We start from the raw sequence: 22822 nt of genomic DNA on the forward strand, positions 1-22822 counted from the left end.
GCATTATCAAAATTTAGATTTACTCTAATTTTCTTTAGAGAGGATCAATGAGATCAATTGTACATGTCAGGATTTTCGTTTTTGACATAATAAAATCCGATCACCGTGAATGAAGAAGAAAAGCAATTCGTATCTGCCGCCCATTTACGTATAGTTCGACGGTCGAGCCGCTACGCCATCGCGGCGATTCATCGGTTCACGATTGTGCGTTAGACGCACGCGCGGTAGGCAGCTGTGCCTTTTTGCTAACCGTGTTTCACGCTTGTCACCTTAGTTTTACGAACGCGCGTTACGGTTGACACGCGTTTTCGTGGGTGAGCAATAAAGACAGGTCGTTGCGCGAAGTCGTCGCCGTCGTCGTCGTCGCCGCCGCCGCCGTCGTCGCCGTCGTCGTCGTCGCCGTCGTCGTCGTCGTCGTCGTCGTCGTCGTCGTCGTCGTCGTCGTCGTCGTCGTCGTCGTCGTCGCCGTCGTCGCCGTCGCCGCCGTCGCCGCCGTCGCCGCCGTCGTCGTCGTCGTCGTCGTCGTCGTCGTCGTCGTCGTCGACGTCGCCGTCACTATTGTCGCAATTGCTGACGTTATCGTTATCATCGTCATCATCATCGATGCTCGTATGCACGAATTGCATCGCGTCGTCGTCGTCGTCGTCGTCGTCGCCGCTGCCGCCGTCGTCGTCGTCGTCGTCGTCGTCGTCGTCGTCGTTGTTGTCGTTGTCACTGTCACTATCATCGTCAGTGTCATCGTTAGTGCCGTCACCGTCATCGTCGTTGTCGTCGACATTCATCGCCCGACGTTGCTTCGACTCGTCGGCCAAGTCCCCCGGCTAGGAACTCCGGAGGAAGCATGTCAATGTCAACATCGATATCGACATCGACGTCGCGTGTGCCTCGATCGCGGCAGGCGCAGTGACGATTTCCGTCAGCATACTCTGATGACGTCAGCGGCGTTGCGATATGATGGAGTCCATCAGAAAATGGTTTTACAGGCCTAAGGTGAATAAATCGCGTGTTTCGCTGTGTGCTCCGATTGCTTGCGATCCGTTCCGTCCCTTCTGCATCTCCTCGTCCATCCGTTTCTCGCTATCTCTCGTTCGTTATCTCCGTCTCTTTCTCTCGCTCTCTCCTCCTTCCCCTTGCTCTCGTCCCATCACTATTTTGCTGTGTATATTTCTCTCTCATTTCTGTCATATCTTTTGTGCTTTATGTCTTCCTCAGTAGGTTACGTTGATGTACTCTTAATTTACATTTCTGTCGATTTTTTATGCTACGTTCGAGAGTGTATTTTTTACTACAATTGAATAGATTCTATTTTCTCTTTCTTTCGCCCCCTCGCCCCGCCATGCCGATCGAACGCGTGCGCTCTTTTCCCTCTCTCTCTCTCTGTCTCTCTCTCTTTCTCTCGCTCTCTCGCTCTCGGTCTTGTCGCGCGACAGACTTCCCAAGCGCTGTTGCCACCTGTTTCGTGAAAATTTCGCACGGCACGAGGTGCCTTCACATGACGATACACCGCATGCACCGCATGTACGTACATAACATACGTGCAGCTGGTGCAGCATCGTCTCGCGTAACACGCGCGCGCGTTGCGAGCACAAATTCGTGGGTTCTTCCTCTCGAGATGCGATCGCCAGGCCACACGCGTTTGGAACGCGTCCAAACACCCATACGATTTCCTCCCAGTGAAAGTCGACTTGCATTCGCAAATTCATTCAATTTCAATCTGAAAATGCCCGAATACTTTTCAAGTATATCTCACTTCTACGCTGTAAAGATTCAGGCGTGCCATGTGTCAGCTGCAGCTGTGCTATATGCGCTATGCCGTACAATCAGCCAAATAGAAACAAAGAAGTTTAAGAAGAGCGATAACTACTTTGTACATTGGCAATAATGTAGCGTTGATATCAATGTGGCACAAGCACGTAGTTTCTTACTCCCCTCTCCCCTCCTCACTCCCCACGCGTTAGATCGCACGATGTTCCAACGCGTGTATGTAGAATGTATTACACGAAAAGAAAGGCGGCTTTGCTAAAGTGTCTAATGTCCATTTTCACCAATGTAAATTAGTTTTAATCTAATTCTTAGAAGCAGAAAAAAATAAAATATTAGTTAAACCGAGATCGAAGTTATTTTGCATTGATGGAAATGGATATAAGAGTTTGGCTGAATGCACAGTAAAAAAAATATTTGTTAAAATAGTAAAATATTTAGTCCGATACGTTCAACTAAACATTGGTTTCACAATTATTTAGTTACACAAAAAAGGTATCATTTATTTGTATTAAACATTAAAATTTTTTAATAAAAGTCAGAGTTGGGTAAATTAACATATCTTTTTAAGTAAGTTAAGTTAAAGTGTATGGTTTATAAAATTTAGTTATGTGAATGTTAAAAGTTACATAAACAAAAAAATAACTTAATTAAAAATTAAGTTAAGATTAAATTAACTTAAGTTAAATTAAATGTTAATTTTGAAAAGCTTTATTCAGATATTAAATTAGAAATTCGTGATTTTTTCAAGTTAAATTATTCAAAACAATTATTATTTAATATGGATCATCAAACAGATTTAATATTTTATTTGTAAATTAAATCTATATGAGAAAACAAAAAAATAGTTATGTTTAAGAATGCAATTTTTTTTTATAATTTTCTTTTAAATAGATAAATTTTTAACTTAGGAAAAAAATTATTAAATTGAAGTTTGTGTTTCAAAAATGATTAGTTAAAGTTAAAAATTAAATCATTAAAAGTTAAAAGTAATTAATTTTTTAACTTTATTATTTAACTTTTTTTTATCTACCCAACCCTGATGGTAAAAATTAACCAACTTAATATTTAGTTTAATGTTGGATTAAATATTTTAGTTTTTCGACAAATTTCATTTTCAGCATAGATCTGAAAATACTTTTGTTATAAAACATTATAATAGTTATGCACTGAGAGACATACACGTTTTGTACATAACCAAAATTTAATTACTGATTTTAAAACTATTTGTTGATATTCGATCAATCAAACCGTTGAATACCACGCTGATATTAATTCATTGAATTTATTAATTGAACTGAGTAACCAAATAAAATTGTTATTAAATTAAAAATTTTTCCATTTGCCTATCGAATAAAAGTTTTACTAATAATAAATTTTATCTAATAATACAATATTACATTTTGCTATTTTAAAAAAATTGTCTTATAAAAATCATCTCGTGAACAATTCCCTTTTTTCGTTACTATTAATATAATTTTTTTTCTCTCATCTCAACGTGTAGGATGTTCGAGCTGGTTGTTAGAATGTCAACACTTTTTTTGTAGCAGTGTATCGTGTTTGAATGTTAAAATTGAAGGGTGTCTTACAAAAACAAATTTAAAAAGTTAAATGTCAACATGGAAAAAACCTCTTCTCCAAACCATTCATTGTAAAAACATGATAATTTTTTTCTTGGCATATAATATAGTTTATTGTAAAACGAGAATTTTTTTTCCGGACATAAATTAATCACAGTCAGTCGCACAAAAGCCGCATGCACAAGATTTTTAAAATTTCGAAAAAATAAGTATACATTATTTCAAAATACATTCGGTAATTTATTTCGTTATTCCCCAATATAAACCAAATCTCTATTATTATTTATTAGCTTAATAAATTATATCTAAGCATGCTTTTAACTAGTTGATGACTAACGTAGAAAAAAAAACGATTTTCATATTTGTTGGATTTGATGGTATAACTGCTCAGATTACGTATATTTTCCCTAAAGTTTTCTTTTCATAAAAAGGCTAAAAATTTTCGCCTCGAGAGAGTGCCAACCAATCGTGATACCATTTTCGAGCTTCCAGACGATAAAACTAATCGAAAGCATTGCCAGACACTGTCAGGCTATAACGAATAATAATGGAGATTGGAGTAGCATATTTAGACAGTGACAAAATAGGTCATTGAATATATTTAAATATATGTCATACTTATAAGTATATGTCACACTTGTTTTGAATTCTCGCAAACCTTATATACATTCCTGTGAGTCAGACCATGTGTATAAAAACAAAGTGGCAAGCTTTAGTAAATATTTTGAGAACTCATTTAAAAGGAAAAGTAAAGAAACATCTGGACTTGTTTGGTTATTGCGGGAATTTTATATTTATTTATTCCATATTATTTTATATTTATTTTTTCTTTATAAACATTAATAATGATAAACATTTAAAATATTAAGCAATAATTTTTTCACTTTTTATTTACAAAATTTCACAAGTTGTAAATACAATTTTCTCGGATAGGTATACTGAGGAAAAAAGGGATTAATTAAATTTTTCAACTTGATTGAACTTATTTAATTCAAGTATCTATGTGTTTAAATTATATATTTAGTTAAATGTTTAAACTGAAAATCAAATATTTTATATATTTAAGTTAAATACTTAAATTGAACAAATTTCATTGAGTTGAAAAATTTAGTCAAATTAACAGTTTTTTTTCTTCAGTGTATACGAACAAAGAGATTTATGACCGTATTCATAGTTCTTCCTTGAGAAACGGCGAAGATTCCTTGTTATTGATTGTCTTTGTTTCACGTACTACGTTTTGCTCTATGCAAAACAAAGACAGACAGAAACAAGAAATCCTCATTTCTTAAAGAGGGACGACCTATGAATACGAGTATTAGTCTTTAGAATAAACGTTTTGAGGAATTTTTTTAAAACAATTTAAGAAATTTATTTTTAAACATTTTTAAAGAAGTTTTAAAAAATTCTTTGGACTTGTTTTACTGCGGAATTTTTTATTTATTACATATTTGCATGCATTTCTCGTTTTCTGTTTGATAATTGTTCGCGACATGACGCTACTGATATAAAATGATCTGGGGGCATAACTCAAGTTTAAAAAAAAAAAATAGAATTATTTGGTTTTCGTAGGAAACCTTTCAATTATTTCGACGTTTCAACAAAATTAACTTCAGATTTGTATCTAACCAAAAGTTTGGTAATAATAATCAAGCTTTGGTGTCACAATTTTGATTAAATGTTTGCTTAATATAACCAAGCATTTAGTAAATATATTAACCACACGCGCAATAATAGTAATCAATCGTTTATGAAATGGTCATTGAATATTACTAAATATTTGATTACACTAACGTTTAATTGAAATTATTTGAAGGCATTAGTAACTACACTCAGAAAAAAAAGTTCTTAACTTGATTAAATTTTCCAGCTTGATTGAATTTATTCAGTTTAGGTATTTATGTATTTAAATTAAATAAATACTTAAACTGAAATTTAAATATTTTATGTACTTAAGTACATACTCGTACTCAAATGCGTAAATACTTGAACTTGAAAATATTTAAACGAGTTGAAAAATTTACTTAACAACTTTTTTTTCTCAGTGTATCATCCAGGCTTGATTATTATTATCAAACTTTTTTTTTAGTGCAGCTACATTTTTAAAGTGGCATCAGCAAAACAATTCTTTCCATGCTTTTTTGCGAGATTATCAAAATAGGACGTTCTGTCCGAAAGTTTTTTTTTGTGTTTCTCGTTTATTTCCATCAATTTTCTATTTCGTATTGCGCCCGTCAATCGAATCGTCGTACTGTAAATTGATAGAGAACGGGAATATGTCCCGTCTAGGATATGGGAAGTGTTACGCTTTCGCATAATGACGCTTTATTAACACCATAATGCGCGCCTTGCAAGCTGCGTTACAAGTCAATTAGTAATTAACGCGAGGAGAAACGGCGAGGGACGGCGAGGAATCGGCGTTCCATGAATGCCACAGAAATGGAGTGAAAACGCTTTGTACTTGAGACCGAGGCGTTTAAAATAAAATTAACCGTGTATCGTAATGCCATACGTGATTTCGCGCAAGACGTGTCTCCCCCGATAGGCGTACGCGCGCGCGAGTAGTAGTAAATTCCCCAATGATAGAGATTCCTTTAACGGAAAGGCAGATAGTGGAGACAAAAGAGCCGTTCGATCGTGCAAATTAACGTTCACGTCGCGTCCCGTCGAGACAAAAACGGAGCGCGCCTTTTAATATCGTGACGCGCGATACGGCGCGATAAGAATCGCGTATTTACGTCCGAGTGAAATTATCGATTCCCGACAATTGGCGCGCGACAAAATATTCCACGTGCGTTATCTATTACGTTTTCGCGGTGTCTCAAAAGAATTTTCGAAACGCGATCGCAACAACGACAGATATTGACGGGAATCGAGCGATGTATACGCGAAGTCGAACCATGTAACGTTGAGACAAATATAAGGCGATTATATATTGCGCGGGAGGAAGTATGTCGCCGAGAGAGAAATTTTTGTAAGGAGATTTGTAAGAGGATGGCTCGCACAGATGATGGGAGATTTGTCGGAACGGGAACGCGCGTAAAGTGGCTGCTTTTATGACGCTATTAATAGTTGGAGAGAAGTGAGGACCCGTTTGATAAGACCCGCGCGACGTTGCCTTATTCTAGAAAGATTGAATCGCTGTCAGGGTCATCGATTTCCCGTTAATTATACACGGAGTATTCAATGTTATTCCTCGTGGTAGTTTTTTTTTTTTCATAGGGAAGAGATATCGATAGACAGTGCTGCGCTTAAATAACTTAAAATTATCTAAATAAAAACAAGATAAATTACATGTAAATGTATCTTAGATATGATAAAAATTATTTTATTTTAATTTACCGAAATAAAAGATAAGATTATGCGTGATTTTATCTAGAAAATTTTTAAATAATATTGCTGTTGAACAAAACAATTTAGAATATTAGAATAATATGTTTTTATTTCTAAATTTTTATTTCTTAATAATAAAAGTTCTTCAGATAGTTTAATTTGACAAAAATATATATATATTTTTTTTTAATCAATACGCAAATAAAAATCAAAGTTAAAAAAAAAGAGGAATACATAATTCATGTTATACAATACTTGACAAAATTCCTTATAAAAGTTTTCGCATTTATAATTTTAGAACCGTTTTTATTTTGCGCTATTACTGATCTGTGCTGCATTTCCATATACATTGGTAGTAAAAATGTATAGTTCCCGTTATAAATACTACAGATTTTTAGTAGTAACAGTGAATTTCAGCACGCATTCAGAGAAAAAAGTTGGCAAAAAGAGGACAAATAGCGTTTCTTGACTACGTATTATAAAGTTGTAATAAGAACATTAAATAAGTTATATGGACTAAGAAAATATAATATAATTGTTCTTTAGATAACTATTGAAAAATATGCTGAGAAAAAAATTTATTTAAATTATATTTTGAGGCAAGTATTTATTTGTTTTATTTAAGTAAAAATATGTTTAAGTAAATATAGATGGATTTTATATTTTTACATTTTTTACATTTAAATAATGATTTTATAAATAAGTTAATAATATTATTAAACTTAATTAAACTGTTGTCTTAAATTAAAAAATTTGCGTGAATATAAAAATAATCTTACAAAAAATATTTTCTAGAACTACAAAAAAAAATTACTTGGTTAAAAATTATTTCTTCATATTATTTTCATAAATATTTCAATGAAGAAATTTTTTATTTGACTGCAAGTAAATAAGCGATTAGGAGCAAGTAAATAATTTTTTGTGTTAAAAAATTGAATCTGATTAGATTCAAGCTTAATTCTTCATTCTTTTCTCGTAACACTTAAGATGCTATACCATCACTGCTGTCATAATTACTTTGATTGTACATGAATACTTAATCGGTCTTACCTATATATCTACACTAAATAGTTTTTACAAAAAATATAATATTATTGCCAAAGTGTGTTGTAATAAATAATTATTTACTATGATATTATGCTTTATTTAAAAAAAATAGTTATCTTAACTAGAAAAATATAATTGTCATAACTTATGTGTATGAAGTCTATATAATTGTTGCGTAATTGAGTCGCTATTCCATTATCAATTGATAGTGCACATAAATCATTGCAATAAATATATTCTTTTGGTATTTAGTACTACTTTGATACTTATTACTTCATAAAACTAGTGACAAATACTTAATAAATTTCCGAGTTTCAAATTTATAGTTGTCAAAACTATATTGTTTTATCTTAATGCGCTGTTATCACTTTAAAAAATTTTTTTGTTAGGAATAATAACTTGGAAGGCTAATACAATACTGTCATTCTCGTTATTGTTCACATTATCTTATCGTTAGATAAGTTAGAAAAGACTTCTTTTAATTAAGGTAAAAATAATATACATTATAATAATCTTGACAAAGATGAAGCCATTTCTTCGTCTAGATGATTAGATATGATGCTTTATCTAGATAATTTTATATAGACTGAGAAAAAAGTTGTTAACTCTAATTTTTTTAACTCGATTAAATTTCTTCCGTTGAATTATTTATATATTTAAATACATGAAACACTTGAACTTTATTTTAACATTGATATATTTAATTTAAATACATAAATATTTGAACTGAAGAAATTTAATCAAGTTGATAAATTCAGTCAAATTAAATAACGGCAAACACTGGCGATGGAAGTTGTCGGTATACGAGGGGATCGATTTCATTTGGTTAAAAAGAAGAAAAGAAAAATTTGTACAGGGCGAGAGAGACAAAAAGTCAGGGGACAGACGTGGAGAGCGAAATAAAGATACATAAGGGTGGCGGCAAGGAAGAGGGTCAACGATGTTCGGATGAGTCACAGTGGCGCGCACAATATTTTTTCCCCGCATCCGATGACATTGTCCGTGCGAAACGAACGGCGCGAGGTTATATCCATTGCACGGTACAGTGGATCGGTGTTCCTCGGAAACTCGCTCAGCTTGACTGACACGACGGTTTTTAAGGTCGATCTCACCAACTCCGATTAACTTGAAAAAATAGCCGATTAATTTTTATCAATTGTCAATTGCAAAACTTGAAATCGTAATCATCTCTAAGTCAATTGTTTAACTATTAATTAAGAAATTATTTAATTAATTAAAAGTATTACATTTTATATAAATAAATTATAATTTAAAAAAAATGAACAAAGAAAATAAGATAATGCGATCAGTTTTAAGTTTTGCAGTTGGCAATTAATAAATTTAATCGGCCGACTTTTTTTAAGTTAATCGGGGTCGATGAAGATCATTTCGGATACTCAGAGAAAAGTTTTGCTTAAATTGATAAAATTGTTTCTTAGTTTTTTTAAGTCGAAATGAAAATATCTGAGGAAAATCAAAATTATTTATTCAAATGATTTTTTTTAATTTAAACAAATAATTTTGTAATTCGAAGAAGGTACTGCCGGAAACAATTTAGTTGTTCTAGTTTTAAAAATATATTTCTTCTTTAAAAAAACATTTGCATTGCACAACCAAACTACTTCTTTAATTCTAAAAGGAACAACCAAGACATTTCTTCAAATCAAAGAAACTTTTTCTTTAACCGTGTAGCAATGTACAATTTTCTTTTGATTCAAACAAATATTTGTTGAATGGAAGAAACTTTTCTCCAGATGAATGTGGGTTGACTTTGATCTCGATTTAGCTTACTCTTTTCTTAGTTCCGAGAATCAGGAAAAGATAAAGAGCAAGCTAAAACCAAGATTAAATTTAATCTACATGGATGGATGCGAACAAAAATAATTCTTCCTCGATTCTCTGCGAATAATGCGAAAATACACTTTTCTCGTATGTAGAATTTTAATCGTGCCTTGCGGATGACAGTTCGTCATTCACCTGCCCGGCGCTCGACGTTTCGTTGAAACGTGCAACTTTCTAGTAAATCGTCGTTACGAACTGTTGAGCGCTCGGCGAAACTGCAAAGCGAGGCGATATTTTGAAAGGACGAGCGATCTCGAGAGAGCGGTGTTCGTCCGAACTATTCCTCTCCCCCTTTTATCAACGATTGCGGTCGCAAAATAGGTCACGATTAATTTGCTAAAACGTGATTTCCGAACGGAGGCTAGGGACGATGAAGAAAAAAAAAAAAAAACAAAAAAAAAATTCCATACCGTAAATCCTTAGCTATCGTGAAATGTAGATGCGAACACAAGTATCTTGTGCCATTCCGTTTTAATTATTCTTGTCTTATCTTTGTAGTTAAACACTATCGTTCCAAGGTGAGAGATATGACTCAAAGGAGATACGATAATGATGCAGTCATCGGTCTAATTGATCATGTAAAACAAGCGTGGCACAAATCGATCCAACGATCGATGTATCGACTGATGTTTTTGCATAACAGTATTTACTCCGCACGACTCGGATTTGTTTGCACCAATACAGATAAACTTTAATCTCGGTGGTTTAACTTGCTTTCTATCTTTTTTCCTAATTCCTAGAAATAGAAAAAAAAAATAAAAAGTAAGTTAAAACCGAGATAAGAGTTAATCTACATTGAGGCAAACGGGTCTTAAATTACGGCGAACTTTTAAAAGTGCGAAAGAAGAATTTTCCCGAATTTTTTAATCTTTTAAATACAAAGTTGTAAACGTTTTAATATTGGTGATAAAATCGCTGATTTTTCGCTATGTTGCTTGGCTGCTCTGTGACAAGTTATTCCGCGTATTTTTTTCAAGTTTTATGAAACGCGGAGCAAACGATACCGCCCACAATCATGCGGCAAATTGGCTGACCTCGCGGATTATTTGATGTAACGTCTAATGATGTTTTTTAATGTTTACCTCGACAGTGTTGCATTTTTATGCCGCTGTGCATTCTTATGCACTATCCTAGGTTGCAGTTATATTTTTGCGCTGAAAAAAATTATTAATTGAACTAAAAATTTCTTCAGTTCAAGTATTTATGTATTTAAATTAAATTAAATATAGTTATAATTAAATATACACAATTGGAGAATTTGTGTTAAATTTAACACAAATTCTCCAATCGTGTATATGCCAAATGATTCACTCAAATCTTTGTGTTAATTTAATATAAAATGAAAATATCAAAAAGTAACATGAATATTATGTAAAAAATTAAAGAAGGCAATACTTTGACACAATTTGGAAACATACTGTGAAAACATACAGTTAAGATCCAGAGGAAGTTTTTTTTTAATTAAAAAAAGTATTTGTTTGAATCAAAGAAATTGCATTGTTATACGATCAAAAAAAAGTTTCTTTGATTTGAAAAAATTTCTCAATTGTTTCTTTTTATTAGAATAAAAAAAATAGTTTTGTTGTACAATAGTTTGGTCACGCAAATAATTAGAACGTCTAAATTATTTCTTACATTTTTGTCAGTACTTTCTTTGAATTAAACAGTTATTTGTTTAAATTAAACAAATTATTTACTTTAAAAAAGACTATTGATGTTATATATGTATTTCTTAAAATCAAATAAATTTTATTATTTTCCTCAAACTTTTACTTCAACTAAAAAAAAAAACAATTTAAAAAAAAACGAAACTATTTGTGAACATTTGATATGTTGACTTGCATTTTATTTATTTATCTTAGATTTTGTTTAAAAACTATATTATTTTTATGTCATTTATTTATTCATACATACATTGTGTTATTTTAACTCTAAGACATGTTAAATATCAATTTAACTTAAAATATGTTCAAATAATACAATCAAATAATACAATTCGTTAAATTAACAATGGATATGTTAAAAATGCATCACAAACATTTTAACAAAGACCGGTTTTAACATAAATACAAAATATTTTCTATTGTGTATATTTAACTTAAATATTGAAACTGAAAAAAGTTGACTGAGTTAACACGGTCGTGTTAACTTTTTTTTCTCAGTGCACAGAATTTGTATGTGATGTCAGAAATATTAAAAACAAAAGGTAGTTCGTAGATACAAATGTGGTGTCAGATTTTACGCACAGGCTCTAGAGAAAGTTGCAGTCGCAAACTATCAAAATATCTTAGATTAAAATACGCAGTAATAATGTTTTTAAGTGCAATGAAAAACTTATGAATTATCAGAGTAGCAGATTGTTGATTACATTATCTACGATTATAAAAGTGGAATTGTAGACGACGCGAGACGTAGAAAATTTTATATACACACTGCGGCGAACTTTGTTCGAGCTAACTCGCGCAGAATTTTCCCGTTCTCATCGTCAACAGAGTAAACTTTCGCTCGCGTTTAACCGCAATTACCATTGTGAGAAAATTATTTTTCTCGGAAGACTCGGGGGGAGGGGAGATACCTGCGTGCTTCTTCCGCGTGTAAAATAATATAAAATTCTTAGGAGAGAAGTCGCCGTAAGCGAATTCGTTTTCGTCGCGAACGTATCGATATCCCGGAAGCGCGAAGAATGATTAGTGTTGCAATTTGCGAAAGTAAAAAGGATATAAACGTTTTCTCTCTCGCTGTATGTACGTGCAGTAGAGTCTGCTTCTCCCTGCGCGAGTCGTCGCGTAACATTGTTCTAGTTTTACGATATCGATACTAGAGGAGGTTAATCGATTTATTTGTCACGCCGCGTACGTAAGCATGACTCCTGAGTCATTTCCAGCAGGACATGATTCAATAACAAGTACATCCGTACCGCGACAAACGTTGCACCGTCACGTGCACCTAAAGCGTGTTATTATTAGCACGTTATTGAGCAGCGTACATTAATAGTATTGTAACGTAAGTAAAAACACAAAGGGCTCGGTTTTTCTTCGTCACACTCGGAAAGAAATTACGTTTATATAATTGATAAAGTCGTTTCTTTAACTTGGTTTTTCGTTTTAAGTTGAAGTGACAATACCTTTGAGAAAAACAAAAATTTATTTGATTTCAAGAAATCACGTTATTAGCTCTTTTTAAAGTAAATAAATTATTTGTTCAAATTATTTGTTTACTGTTAATTTAAATTAATAATTTTTTTAATTCAAAGAAAGTACTGACAGAAATGTAAGAAATAATTCATTTAAAAAAAATTTCTTTAATTCTAACAAAAGGAACGGCCAAAAATTTTCTTCAAATCAAAGAAACTTTTCCTTAACCATAACAATGCACAAATTTCTTTGGTTCAAACAAACTTTTTTCAAAGAAACTTCTCTCTCGGCGCATCTTCTTGTTTGGAATGAAATTATCCTCCTACCTCTGCGAAAATAATCTCGATTGTCGAATTTAATCGAGAAAAGAACCTCGTTCTATCGTAAATGCGTTCTTTCGCGTAACTATGAACATATTGTCTATAAAATTCTTATCTGCATCGATAAGAATAAATGAACCATGTTTGAACTTTGCACACAATCAATGATCTGTAAATAACGAGTCGCGATCATGCGCGATCGATTTATCTTACTTTTAATTATATTTTCTCCTGTGAATAAATGATTTGTTCTATACGTGGCGCGGTCGCTCTTCGCAACCGTGTAAAGCGTTATTTTCACAAGTTCCTTCAATCGATATAAATTAAAACCTTGGTCGCATTTTTCGAATCGGATTTTGCGCTGTAAAAAAAAAAAAAAAAAAAAAATAACGAGGGATTTTGAATCGCCGCTTCGTCGAACCGTACGTGCCATCGATGCGACGAACACTTCTAACGCGATTTAGAGCTTACACTTGTGTGACCTATATTGGCTATGAAGAGTTAAATTCGTTATTATCTTAAAATACTGTGCTACGTTAATAATAATACGGTAATTGAGTGTCTCCGTAACCTCGTAGACGTTGTTGATTGTCGTTATCTTCGTTGCGAATAATATTACTCGTTAGATGGAAAATTACAGTTTTCGCGGACGATTAAATCGACTTCACCCTTTACCCTATACGCTCGACGTCATATCGGTAGTACAAATTCATTCAGCGGGAATAATACGACGTAGGTTTCTTCGGTGCGCACCCTTTAATCGTGACGTGGGTGACCCTTTTTCATTATGACGTAGGCGTGATTAGTGTCATTGTTCGGATCTGTGGTTCGTTAGTTTACGGAGATTACCGCAAACGCGGATTTATCCCTGACAAGTGGGGTAGAAAATCTCCTTCTTCTTCATATCCGAAGGAAATATGAGTCAGACATTTCTTATACTTTTCTTAGCCCTGTGTACGCACGATTTGACCATTTTGTTCTTGCGATTGCCTTCTTTTTGAAAAACTAAGAGGACTGAAATTAGTTATAAGCGGAATTAGGTAGTAATTATATATCGAAAAAAATTGTTGGCTAATTTTCCATCTCGATTAAATTTCTTCAAGTATTTTGTATTTAATTGAAATATATAAATGCTTGAATTGAAGACATTTAATTTAAATACATAAATACTTGAATTGAAAATTTAATTAAGTTAAAAAATTTAATCAAGTCAACAATCGATTTTAATTAATTAGTCAAGTTAATTTTCTTCCCAGTGTAAGTTAAAAAGTTAAATAGTAGAGAATAAAATAAAAAAGATTAAGGGAAAATGAGAATCAAGAACTGTAATAGATGCGCAAATTAATTAATATAATGTTAATATTAATTACTGTATTTAGTTCAAGTTTACATTAAATAAAAACGTTCGAACGTTTTGACTTTTGACTCACGAATCATTTTTAATGAAAAAAATGCTCACGTGTAACTACATGCAGTGACCATTCTCTAAGTAAATATTTATGCTTGAAATGCGTCATTCACAGCGGTTGTATAGTCGTATGATGACAAGTCGATAACAATAACCTGTAAATGGTCAACACATTTCATGAAACACATTAAATAAAAAGATATAATAGATAGAAAAAAAAGCATATTCATTAAACAGTCGACCATAAACTCATCATAAGAAATTGAAGGAATATAAATGGTAGAATAAATGGCCGCATATTTTAATAGTTGTCCGGTAAATGTAATTATGTTTATAATTAAAAGGAACCTCTTTGAATAAGAATTCATTACTCAATTAGACAATGAAAAAATTAATAATTTCAAATTATTTATAATTTAGAATTAAATTAAAAATTAATAAATTTATTAATTTTTAATGTAATTAAATTAATTTTATACGTTATTAATTTTAACTTAATTTAGTTTATACCCTGGTTATAACATTTTTATTTACAATTTTTTTAACAAACAATCATACAAATACTTACTAAAGACGATAAAGTGTATATAAAAAGTTCTTTCAAGAATATTTTTATATTTATAAAACTAATAAAAAAATAAAACCCAAAACAATCCATCGTGCGTAGAAGATACCGAAAAATAATAGCAGATTATAAAAAAATGCTGAAATACTTTTGATACTTGAATTTTTTTTCATTGCTTTTTCTAATCGATCTTTTTTATTTTTTTGCTGCAGAGGGACGACACGAGTCTACTGGCTCAGTTCTTTTATGCCGACGAGTCTCTGAACGCAGTCGCCTGCGAATTGGACTCCTTCGACGGCCGACAGGAACCGGAGAGATGCACGACGCTGGTGAATCAGTTGCGACACTGTCAGGATAAAGTGCTGACAATTTGCAATCAAATAATGGACGATTTAATTCCCGAGAGCCGCGCCAATCGGGACTTCAGGGTGAAATTCCCTGATGACGTGATGCAAGAAAATTTGGCCGGACAACTCTGGTTCGGTGCGGAATGTCTGGCAGCCGGTTCGTCGATTATGAACCGGGAGGCCGAGAGCTCGGCCATGAGGCCGTTAGCGAAAGCTCTTACTAAGTCGCTAGAGATCGTCAGAAACTTGCTAAGAGAGCACGCGCTCAAGGGTCACATGAACTTGAAGGTATTAGGCACATCAGCAAAATTCTCTTCAACTTATTCGAAATATACATACGATTTTATTATAATTTTAATAAGGTCTCTGCATCGATTAACGAACAAATAAAAACAATATAATTACATTTTCAAGTAAAAAATCATACATTAATTATATAATTAATCTGTATGAGATATAGATTTTAAAAATATTAATTAATTTACTATTTATTATTTTAAAGTTTTATTACTTTAATATTTTTTTTAAACAATTGTTTATTGATGATTGTTCAGTGACTGGTGCGGTAACTCTGTTTTGAAGCCCTACACAGAATAAACGAAAGATATTTTCTAGGCTAGATTCTTAGAAGGAAGATAATTTCGATTTTTTATCCATTTGATTTTTTTGTCTATTGTTTTGTATAAAGTTTGATGAGTAATTAAGTGTATTAATAGCACTCACTTTTTCCAGGCGCAAAATCCTCTTGAACCATCTCTGGAGAAGCTCATCGAGTCGTTGAAGATCTTTGACCGACTGTTCGCCGATTTCGAGCTATGCTACGTCGGCGCCATGGTACCGGTGAAGTCGACAAAGGAGTACGAGCAACAGGAGCTCGTGTGCGTATTATTTTCAGAGACCTTGCAGCGAGCGCTTGAACGCGGGTTGTTGGACCAAGCGGATGTAGATAACTATGAACCGGCTTTAATGTTCACTATTCCTCGCTTGGCTATTGTTTCGGGACTTCTGGCACCGCCTGGAGGACCGTTATGTCTCAACTCACCTGACACCATAAGCGAGATGTTTAGACCTTTTAGAGTAAGGAATTAACTTGAAAATTATTGTTAACCACTTGCATGAAAGTTATTGCTTACATGAGCTAATGAATTTCTTTAAAAGTTCCATATAATATGTTAGAAAATATCTCTATTTTCAAAATATCAAATATTGAAATGAAATTATATAGCATTAAATAAACTTAACTTGTTACATGATGAAATTTTCTATGGTTCTTTCAAGAAAAATATATACTTATTATTTAATAATAATTTTCATGAGTTAAAAGAAAAAAAATTGAATATAAAATAACAATATCTTCAAACCTGGAATTAGAAATATATTCTTTGATATATATATCAATGTTTCTTTCATGTAATTTTATAAGCATATAGAAAAGCGAACTCTCAATGTATAACATGATGATCAGTATTTATTTATCTTTACATTTAATTATATTACAGTTATTTGTTTTTATAATAACTAAATATATCATTTTTTTCTTAATTTGACAAATATATTCAATTTATTTTTAGACTCTCCTTCTCAAAATAAGAGAACTATTGTGGACGTTAAATAACCGTGAGTTATACATGCTGGAGAAGTTATTATGCTCGAACGAGGAGCCGTCAGGCTCGATTACGCACTCGACGAAATCGACATGTCAGGACATACCGGATTTGGAAGAATACGTTCATAATTTTTATACTGGTTACCCGAATTGTAAAGAATTTATCGTTGATTTCTATACTGTGACGAGAAATACAGGCAACAACATGGACGAGGTAGCGAGCGATGCGGTTCAATCGTTGGACGAAAGTAGCAGAGGCGATCAATTATTGAGCACGAAGCATGAGCAGGGCAGAAATGGACGTAAAAAGAAGAAAAATACAAAAATCAAGAATGAAGATTTAAACTTATCTTCGGATGTGTTTGATGACGAGTGTGATGAGAGTAACGCAATATGTGACAGCGCCGAAAAGATGCATCAGAGTGATAGGGAAAGTGTTGATGAACGAATGCAATACGAAATACGGGAAATATCTGACGCTTCGCACGATATTGGACAATTTCTTCGTGACTGTGATTCAGTTTCCAATGATGGGAATGACGCTAGAGAGAGTCCCGATCCGACGATACAGAATAACGTTACGATATTAAACGTTGTACCGGGAACTAGCACTTCAAGTACCATCGAAGATGTACAGAATGAGGAAGGATTTGTTACTCCCGACTTAACTAAAATATTTGAGGAATACTCCGACAATATGGAGATTCCGCATCTGTTTAATCAAATCACTCATGAAAATACCGTAGACAATGAGGTTGCGCATATGTCTGAGAATACTTTATCCGATCCAGATTCTAAGAAACTTATCTCAGAGGCGAATAAAACGCTTTCAAATCTTTTGTTGGACTCTGGTGAATGCCCGAATGAGATCTCGGAACAAACCGATTCAGGGATATGTACGGTAATATCATCTGAGAACACCAGCTTGTACGACAAGAGTCCAGAAGAAAAGAAGACGTTTGCCAATGACATTCAACCGGACGAATGCGGCGTGTCAGACGAAGAAGATATGCAGGAGAATACCAGCTATTCTTGTTCCAATATGAACTCACCGAAGAAAAAGGATCCTGCTGTTTCGGAGAACTTGTGCGTTTGTGGCACGAAGAGCGTGAGCAAAGCACCATCGTTGGATCATCCGATCGAAGTGCCTGGTCTGCATTCAAACGGGGACCGAGAGTCCGCCGGCAAAAACATTCCACGAATATCGTCGAACTTTGATGGCACTAACGAAGAATTTATTGGCGTCGCATACGGTAACGGCCAACTGACTCTCTGTGATTCCAACCAGTCTACCTTTCAGATAAACTATTCGGAGAATTGGGAGAACCTCAATTTGAATATAGACGCATCAAGTTCCAGGAAGGAATTCTGGGGTGACTTAAAATGTGAGAACTGCCCGTCCACATCTCGAAGTATCGAGAAAATTGACAGCAAAAAAATCGAGAGGTATACGCAAGATAAAATTAGAAAAGCCAGAACCGAAAAACAACGACGGCGACACCAACACAAGCTGGACCGAAACACGCACAAAGCTCACAATAAATCGGGAGAGAAGAGACACAACCTGCAGATCATGCGAGCGGCCACGAGTACCGAAAGCTCCAGATCAAATTCCACGGATCGATGCTTGAATGCCCGATTGACCAACTTCGGCGCCAGCTTGCATCTTGGCCAGAATACTAGACAAATACCGAATTTTGGCAGTCGCAGTCCTCACCTAAGTCCACGACTTCATCACTTTGAGTGTTCGCGCGGACAATGCTGCTGCAATCTTGGTACACACTGCGTGAACAGACGTTCATCGCCACAGAATAGAAAGTTGCTAGATCACAGAAGATCCAAATCCGAGCAGATCGCCAAAATGAAGAGAAGAGACGTCGAAAAGAGGGAAAGGTATGAACGAGATAAATACGCGCGAATAGAACATAATAAGAGAAAACCTGGAAACGGAAGTAGTTTAATGAATGATGGATTGGGTCCTAGGACGGATAAGAGCGGCTTGGTGTCGGAGATAGCAACTACGCCGCAGAACGTGGTTTGTCATGAATATCAAAGTGCAAAAGACACTAACACACACAGATCTGCGCGAGCGATGAGACTGGTCAACGCATCGACAGTATCCAACGTATCGTGTTTAAATCCTCATCAGTCTTTAAGTTATAAACCCGACGTAGCATCTAGTTCGAGTTATTCAAGCTTCTGTGACTCGAGTTCGGAAACCAGCGAGTTTCACAGCGATTGTCAGGACGACGAGGAGATTGCATTGGCGATGCAAGCTGCTGAGATTGCAAATAGAAATCAAATTAGAGCCAAATTTCGGTAAGAGGATGTATTGTTATTTTATTCACCAGCTGTTGTGTGAATAATGATATAATTATACTTTGAGTCAATTTTTCGGTCTATTTAAATGATATGCTAAATGCTGAAATTTAAAAAAGTTTACTGACTTGATTGATGTGCAATGAAAATGTTCAACATTTGGTCTCTACATTTTCTTTTTTAACATGTTTTTGTTTTATTTATAAGCTTTGCATATCTTCCATTTATAAGCTTTCCATATATTCATCTTTTTTTCTTTATTGATGCCTATTTATTTCATATTTTTTAATATTATTTATATAATCTCTTTTCGGAAAAAAAATGAAATACTATTATTACATTTCCAGGTCTTCGGAAGATCTTGTCCATCGTCTCTTCGTTTGTATAGCAGGTGTGGCAGACCAATTACAAACAAATTTTGCATCGGATTTGCGGAACATTTTGAAATGCGTTTTTCTCATGAACAGTAGTCAGACAATAGAGGACACTGAAGAATCGAAAGATCCGAATTTGGCTTCCACGGCGAATGCATCAATAGATACAGCGGAAACAGAAAGTATTCATGAGCGGCAAGAGTCATTACCAGAATATGAAGATGTAGAGGAAACTGCTTCGATACACGACCGAAGTATGAATATGTTGATTTTTTCATTCGTAAATTTTACTTAACAAATATGTGTGGTTATCCATTGTTAGTATCTAAACATTTTTATAATTTATATATATATATATATGCTTATTTGATTTAGATTTATTTTTTGAAATATGATAAATTTCTTAAATATTTAATAAATGCTTTATTGGTTCAGTTGTATATTGTAATGCATATGAACTAAACAAGTATTTATTAAGTGTTTAACTCAAAATTTTCTTTCTAAAAGAAAATTTAATAAATTTAGCCATAAATATATATAAATATTTTATATATATGATAAATTATAAAAAATAAAAATAATAAATATAATTGTAAGATTATTTCACAAATATAAAAAATGTAATGTTTTAACTTCTATTTGATATGAAATATACAATATATAATTTCTTTTTTAATTTTTAAACAAAAAAATAGAATTTTTTCATGGACATTTAAAAATTTACTTTTAAGTTTTTCCTAAGAATGAAATATTAATTATTTAATATGTATCAATTATATAAAAATAGTACATTAAATATAACTACGGCCGGTATTCATAGTCGATTCTTATATTTAAGATCGTCGTAAGTATCATCTTAAGATGTCATCAATCAATCAGAGAGCCGTATTAGTATCTTAAGACGATACTTAAAACGATCTTGAAATAAGAATCGACTATGAATATCGGCCTATATCCACTTTTTTTCATTTCTATAGCTTCTCCAGTCACCGAGAGGGGGGAAGAGTGCGTCGAAAGAGCACCTGCTTGGGTGCCGGACAACGATGCGCCAAGGTGTATGGCTTGTCAAGCGGGATTCACGGTTGTGCGACGTAGACATCATTGCCGAAATTGTGGTAAAGTGTTCTGTGGTCGTTGCAGCAGCAACAACGTTCCACTGCCTCATTTCGGGCACACGAAACCTGTAAGGGTGTGCAACAGGTGTTTTCTGTATCAAGTGACGCCTTTTACGGTCTCTCAAGTTTCGTCCACTAGATGAATGTTTCTGAAGTGGCTTGTAAATCCGATTATTTTTTATTGAATTCCTTATGCGATACACTTTCTTTTCAACATGCATATTCGCGCAAAATTTGGTGACTGTAATTTTCGTAATATAATAAAATAAGCAAATATTCTTGTATTTCATAGAAACAGGTCTCAAAGTTTCGATAGAACATGTATAATTATGTGATATACTTGTCCGGTGTTAAAAAGTTTAGTTCAGTGAATTAACCGCTGCTTTGTTAGTTGAAACACGTTATTCAACTAAGAAATTAAAGTAAATTTTTGAACTGTGCGAGTATTCTCCTCTTTTTTTTTTACTTCGTAAGTGATACAAAGTTACATTGAATATATATCGAAAAAATTTGGTGACACTTCGATTTATCCAATTCTCAATGTATAATTTGTAAAAAGAGAAGCTGCAGACAGGCGCGTTTGTACAAAAACGAATAGAGGAGAATTGGAGACAAATCGCTGTCGCTAGATTGCTTTTTGCGTTATTTGTGCACTTAATTTGTGCTCTATAAATATTTTATCTATAGATATATAGGCGCTAATCGCTCATATTTTTACACATCATGATTAAATATCTCTCAAGAAGGAATAATCCAATCGGTAAGCTGCGGCAATGTAATTTGATTTGGGTATATTTGGGTGTAAGGTTTCTCGCATATATTCATTTCAAATTTTATTTAAGAAGATTGTATCTTTGTATTTAAGCGATTGTATAGAAGATTATTTTTAAGCGCTTCTGTACATTACTATTATTATTCTTACATCATTTTTATTTTAGTTATTATTTCTCATAAATTTAATTCTTATAAAAATTTATTGTTTAAATAATAATTATTATTAATTTCTTAAGTTATATCGCTGTGCAGAAGTTTATAAACCGATTTTTTTTTTCTGTCAAAGATGTGTGTGATAAAACCTTTCCCACATTTTGTATTCTAAAACAAAACAAAAATACGACAAATACACATAAGAAAAAAGCTAGTTGCAGTTAGTTTCCGAAATAAGAATGTAATAGCTAAATTTTTAGCTGTATACAACTGAAATTAAAGTACCACGCATAGATTTTTGTTGCTGCAATTAATCTTTTTTTCCGTGTATGAATATATCATGAAAGAGGTTCTCTAGTTTTTCTCATACAATTTAGGAATTTTAGAAAAATCACATTAAAAAAAAATTTATAATATAGCCATTTCTGAATTTGTTTTCAAGTTTTTTTGACTGTACAGTTTTCTTGAAACTTAAAATGTAACGTTCTAAAATAGCATTGAGTCTTATGTGAAAGAGAATTTTAAGTAATTTAATCGTAAACAAAATATAAGAATTTTGAAATACTGTATTTATAAGAAAGAATAAAATTTGAATATTTTGGAATTAAAATGAATGAAACATATGTTGTGATCTGTTTACTGTTTTTTTTTGCAAAATTATGGATTAAATATACGAGGGCCAAGAACGAACAACAAATTAAAGGATATTAAATACTTAAGTAAATTTAACCGTCGATTATATAATTAACGTTATAACGAAACTGATTTCAACTGTACACAGTCTTCTTCAGTCACGATTTACTAACTTAATTATAAATTAATCCCTTTCAATATAATAAATATATTATAATAAAGTAAAAGATCTAATATAATAAACATAATATAACAACAATTAAGTAAGTCTGCGTATATTAAAGTTAGCAATTATGATCAAGTAAATGAACTGGAGATCTTCAGAATTAAACTGCAAACGTCATGTAATTAAACTTATCTGGATGGTTTTATTTTTGTTCTTTTTGCCTAATTTTCTATTTTCTTTGTCACCTTATCATCTCCACAAGTGAAAGTAGGTTGACAATTAACTTTTGATGTTGCAAAATTTGAATTAAGTACAATCCATTATGAACCTGATGTAATGTTTGGAGTA

The 22822-nt window shown here is 33.0% G+C and overlaps 1 protein-coding gene across 2 annotated transcripts; it reads left to right on the forward strand.

Annotated features, from left to right (window-relative positions):
* The first annotated feature begins 780 nt into the window (after positions 1 to 780).
* On the forward strand, positions 781 to 22298 carry LOC105205329 (lateral signaling target protein 2 homolog). 2 transcript variants are annotated; one of them, XM_026134539.2, is made up of 7 exons: positions 781 to 990; positions 15200 to 15622; positions 16067 to 16411; positions 16906 to 18833; positions 18924 to 19259; positions 19607 to 19887; positions 20611 to 22298. In XM_026134539.2, exons 1-7 carry the CDS (start codon positions 952 to 954, stop codon positions 20889 to 20891), a joined length of 3633 nt encoding a protein of 1210 aa, XP_025990324.2. In that variant the 5' UTR covers positions 781 to 951; the 3' UTR covers positions 20892 to 22298. The 2 variants fall into 2 exon arrangements, with proteins under 2 accessions (XP_025990324.2, XP_011172988.3); XM_011174686.3 differs by having other exon boundaries at positions 16906 to 19259.
* The last annotated feature ends 524 nt before the right edge of the window (positions 22299 to 22822 follow it).

Source organism: Solenopsis invicta, chromosome 10 (assembly GCF_016802725.1).
Source record: "Solenopsis invicta isolate M01_SB chromosome 10, UNIL_Sinv_3.0, whole genome shotgun sequence".
Classification (NCBI taxonomy): domain Eukaryota; kingdom Metazoa; phylum Arthropoda; class Insecta; order Hymenoptera; family Formicidae; genus Solenopsis; species Solenopsis invicta.

Bases quoted from the DNA above. Each gene is read 5' to 3' on its own strand.
- LOC105205329 (XM_011174686.3), top strand. From the start codon at position 952: ATGATGGAGTCCATCAGAAAATGGTTTTACAGGCCTAAG. The intron at 15,623-16,066 runs GTATTAGGCACA...CACTTTTTCCAG, and splicing joins AGGGTCACATGAACTTGAAG to GCGCAAAATCCTCTTGAACC. The intron at 16,412-16,905 runs GTAAGGAATTAA...ATTTATTTTTAG, and splicing joins AGATGTTTAGACCTTTTAGA to ACTCTCCTTCTCAAAATAAG.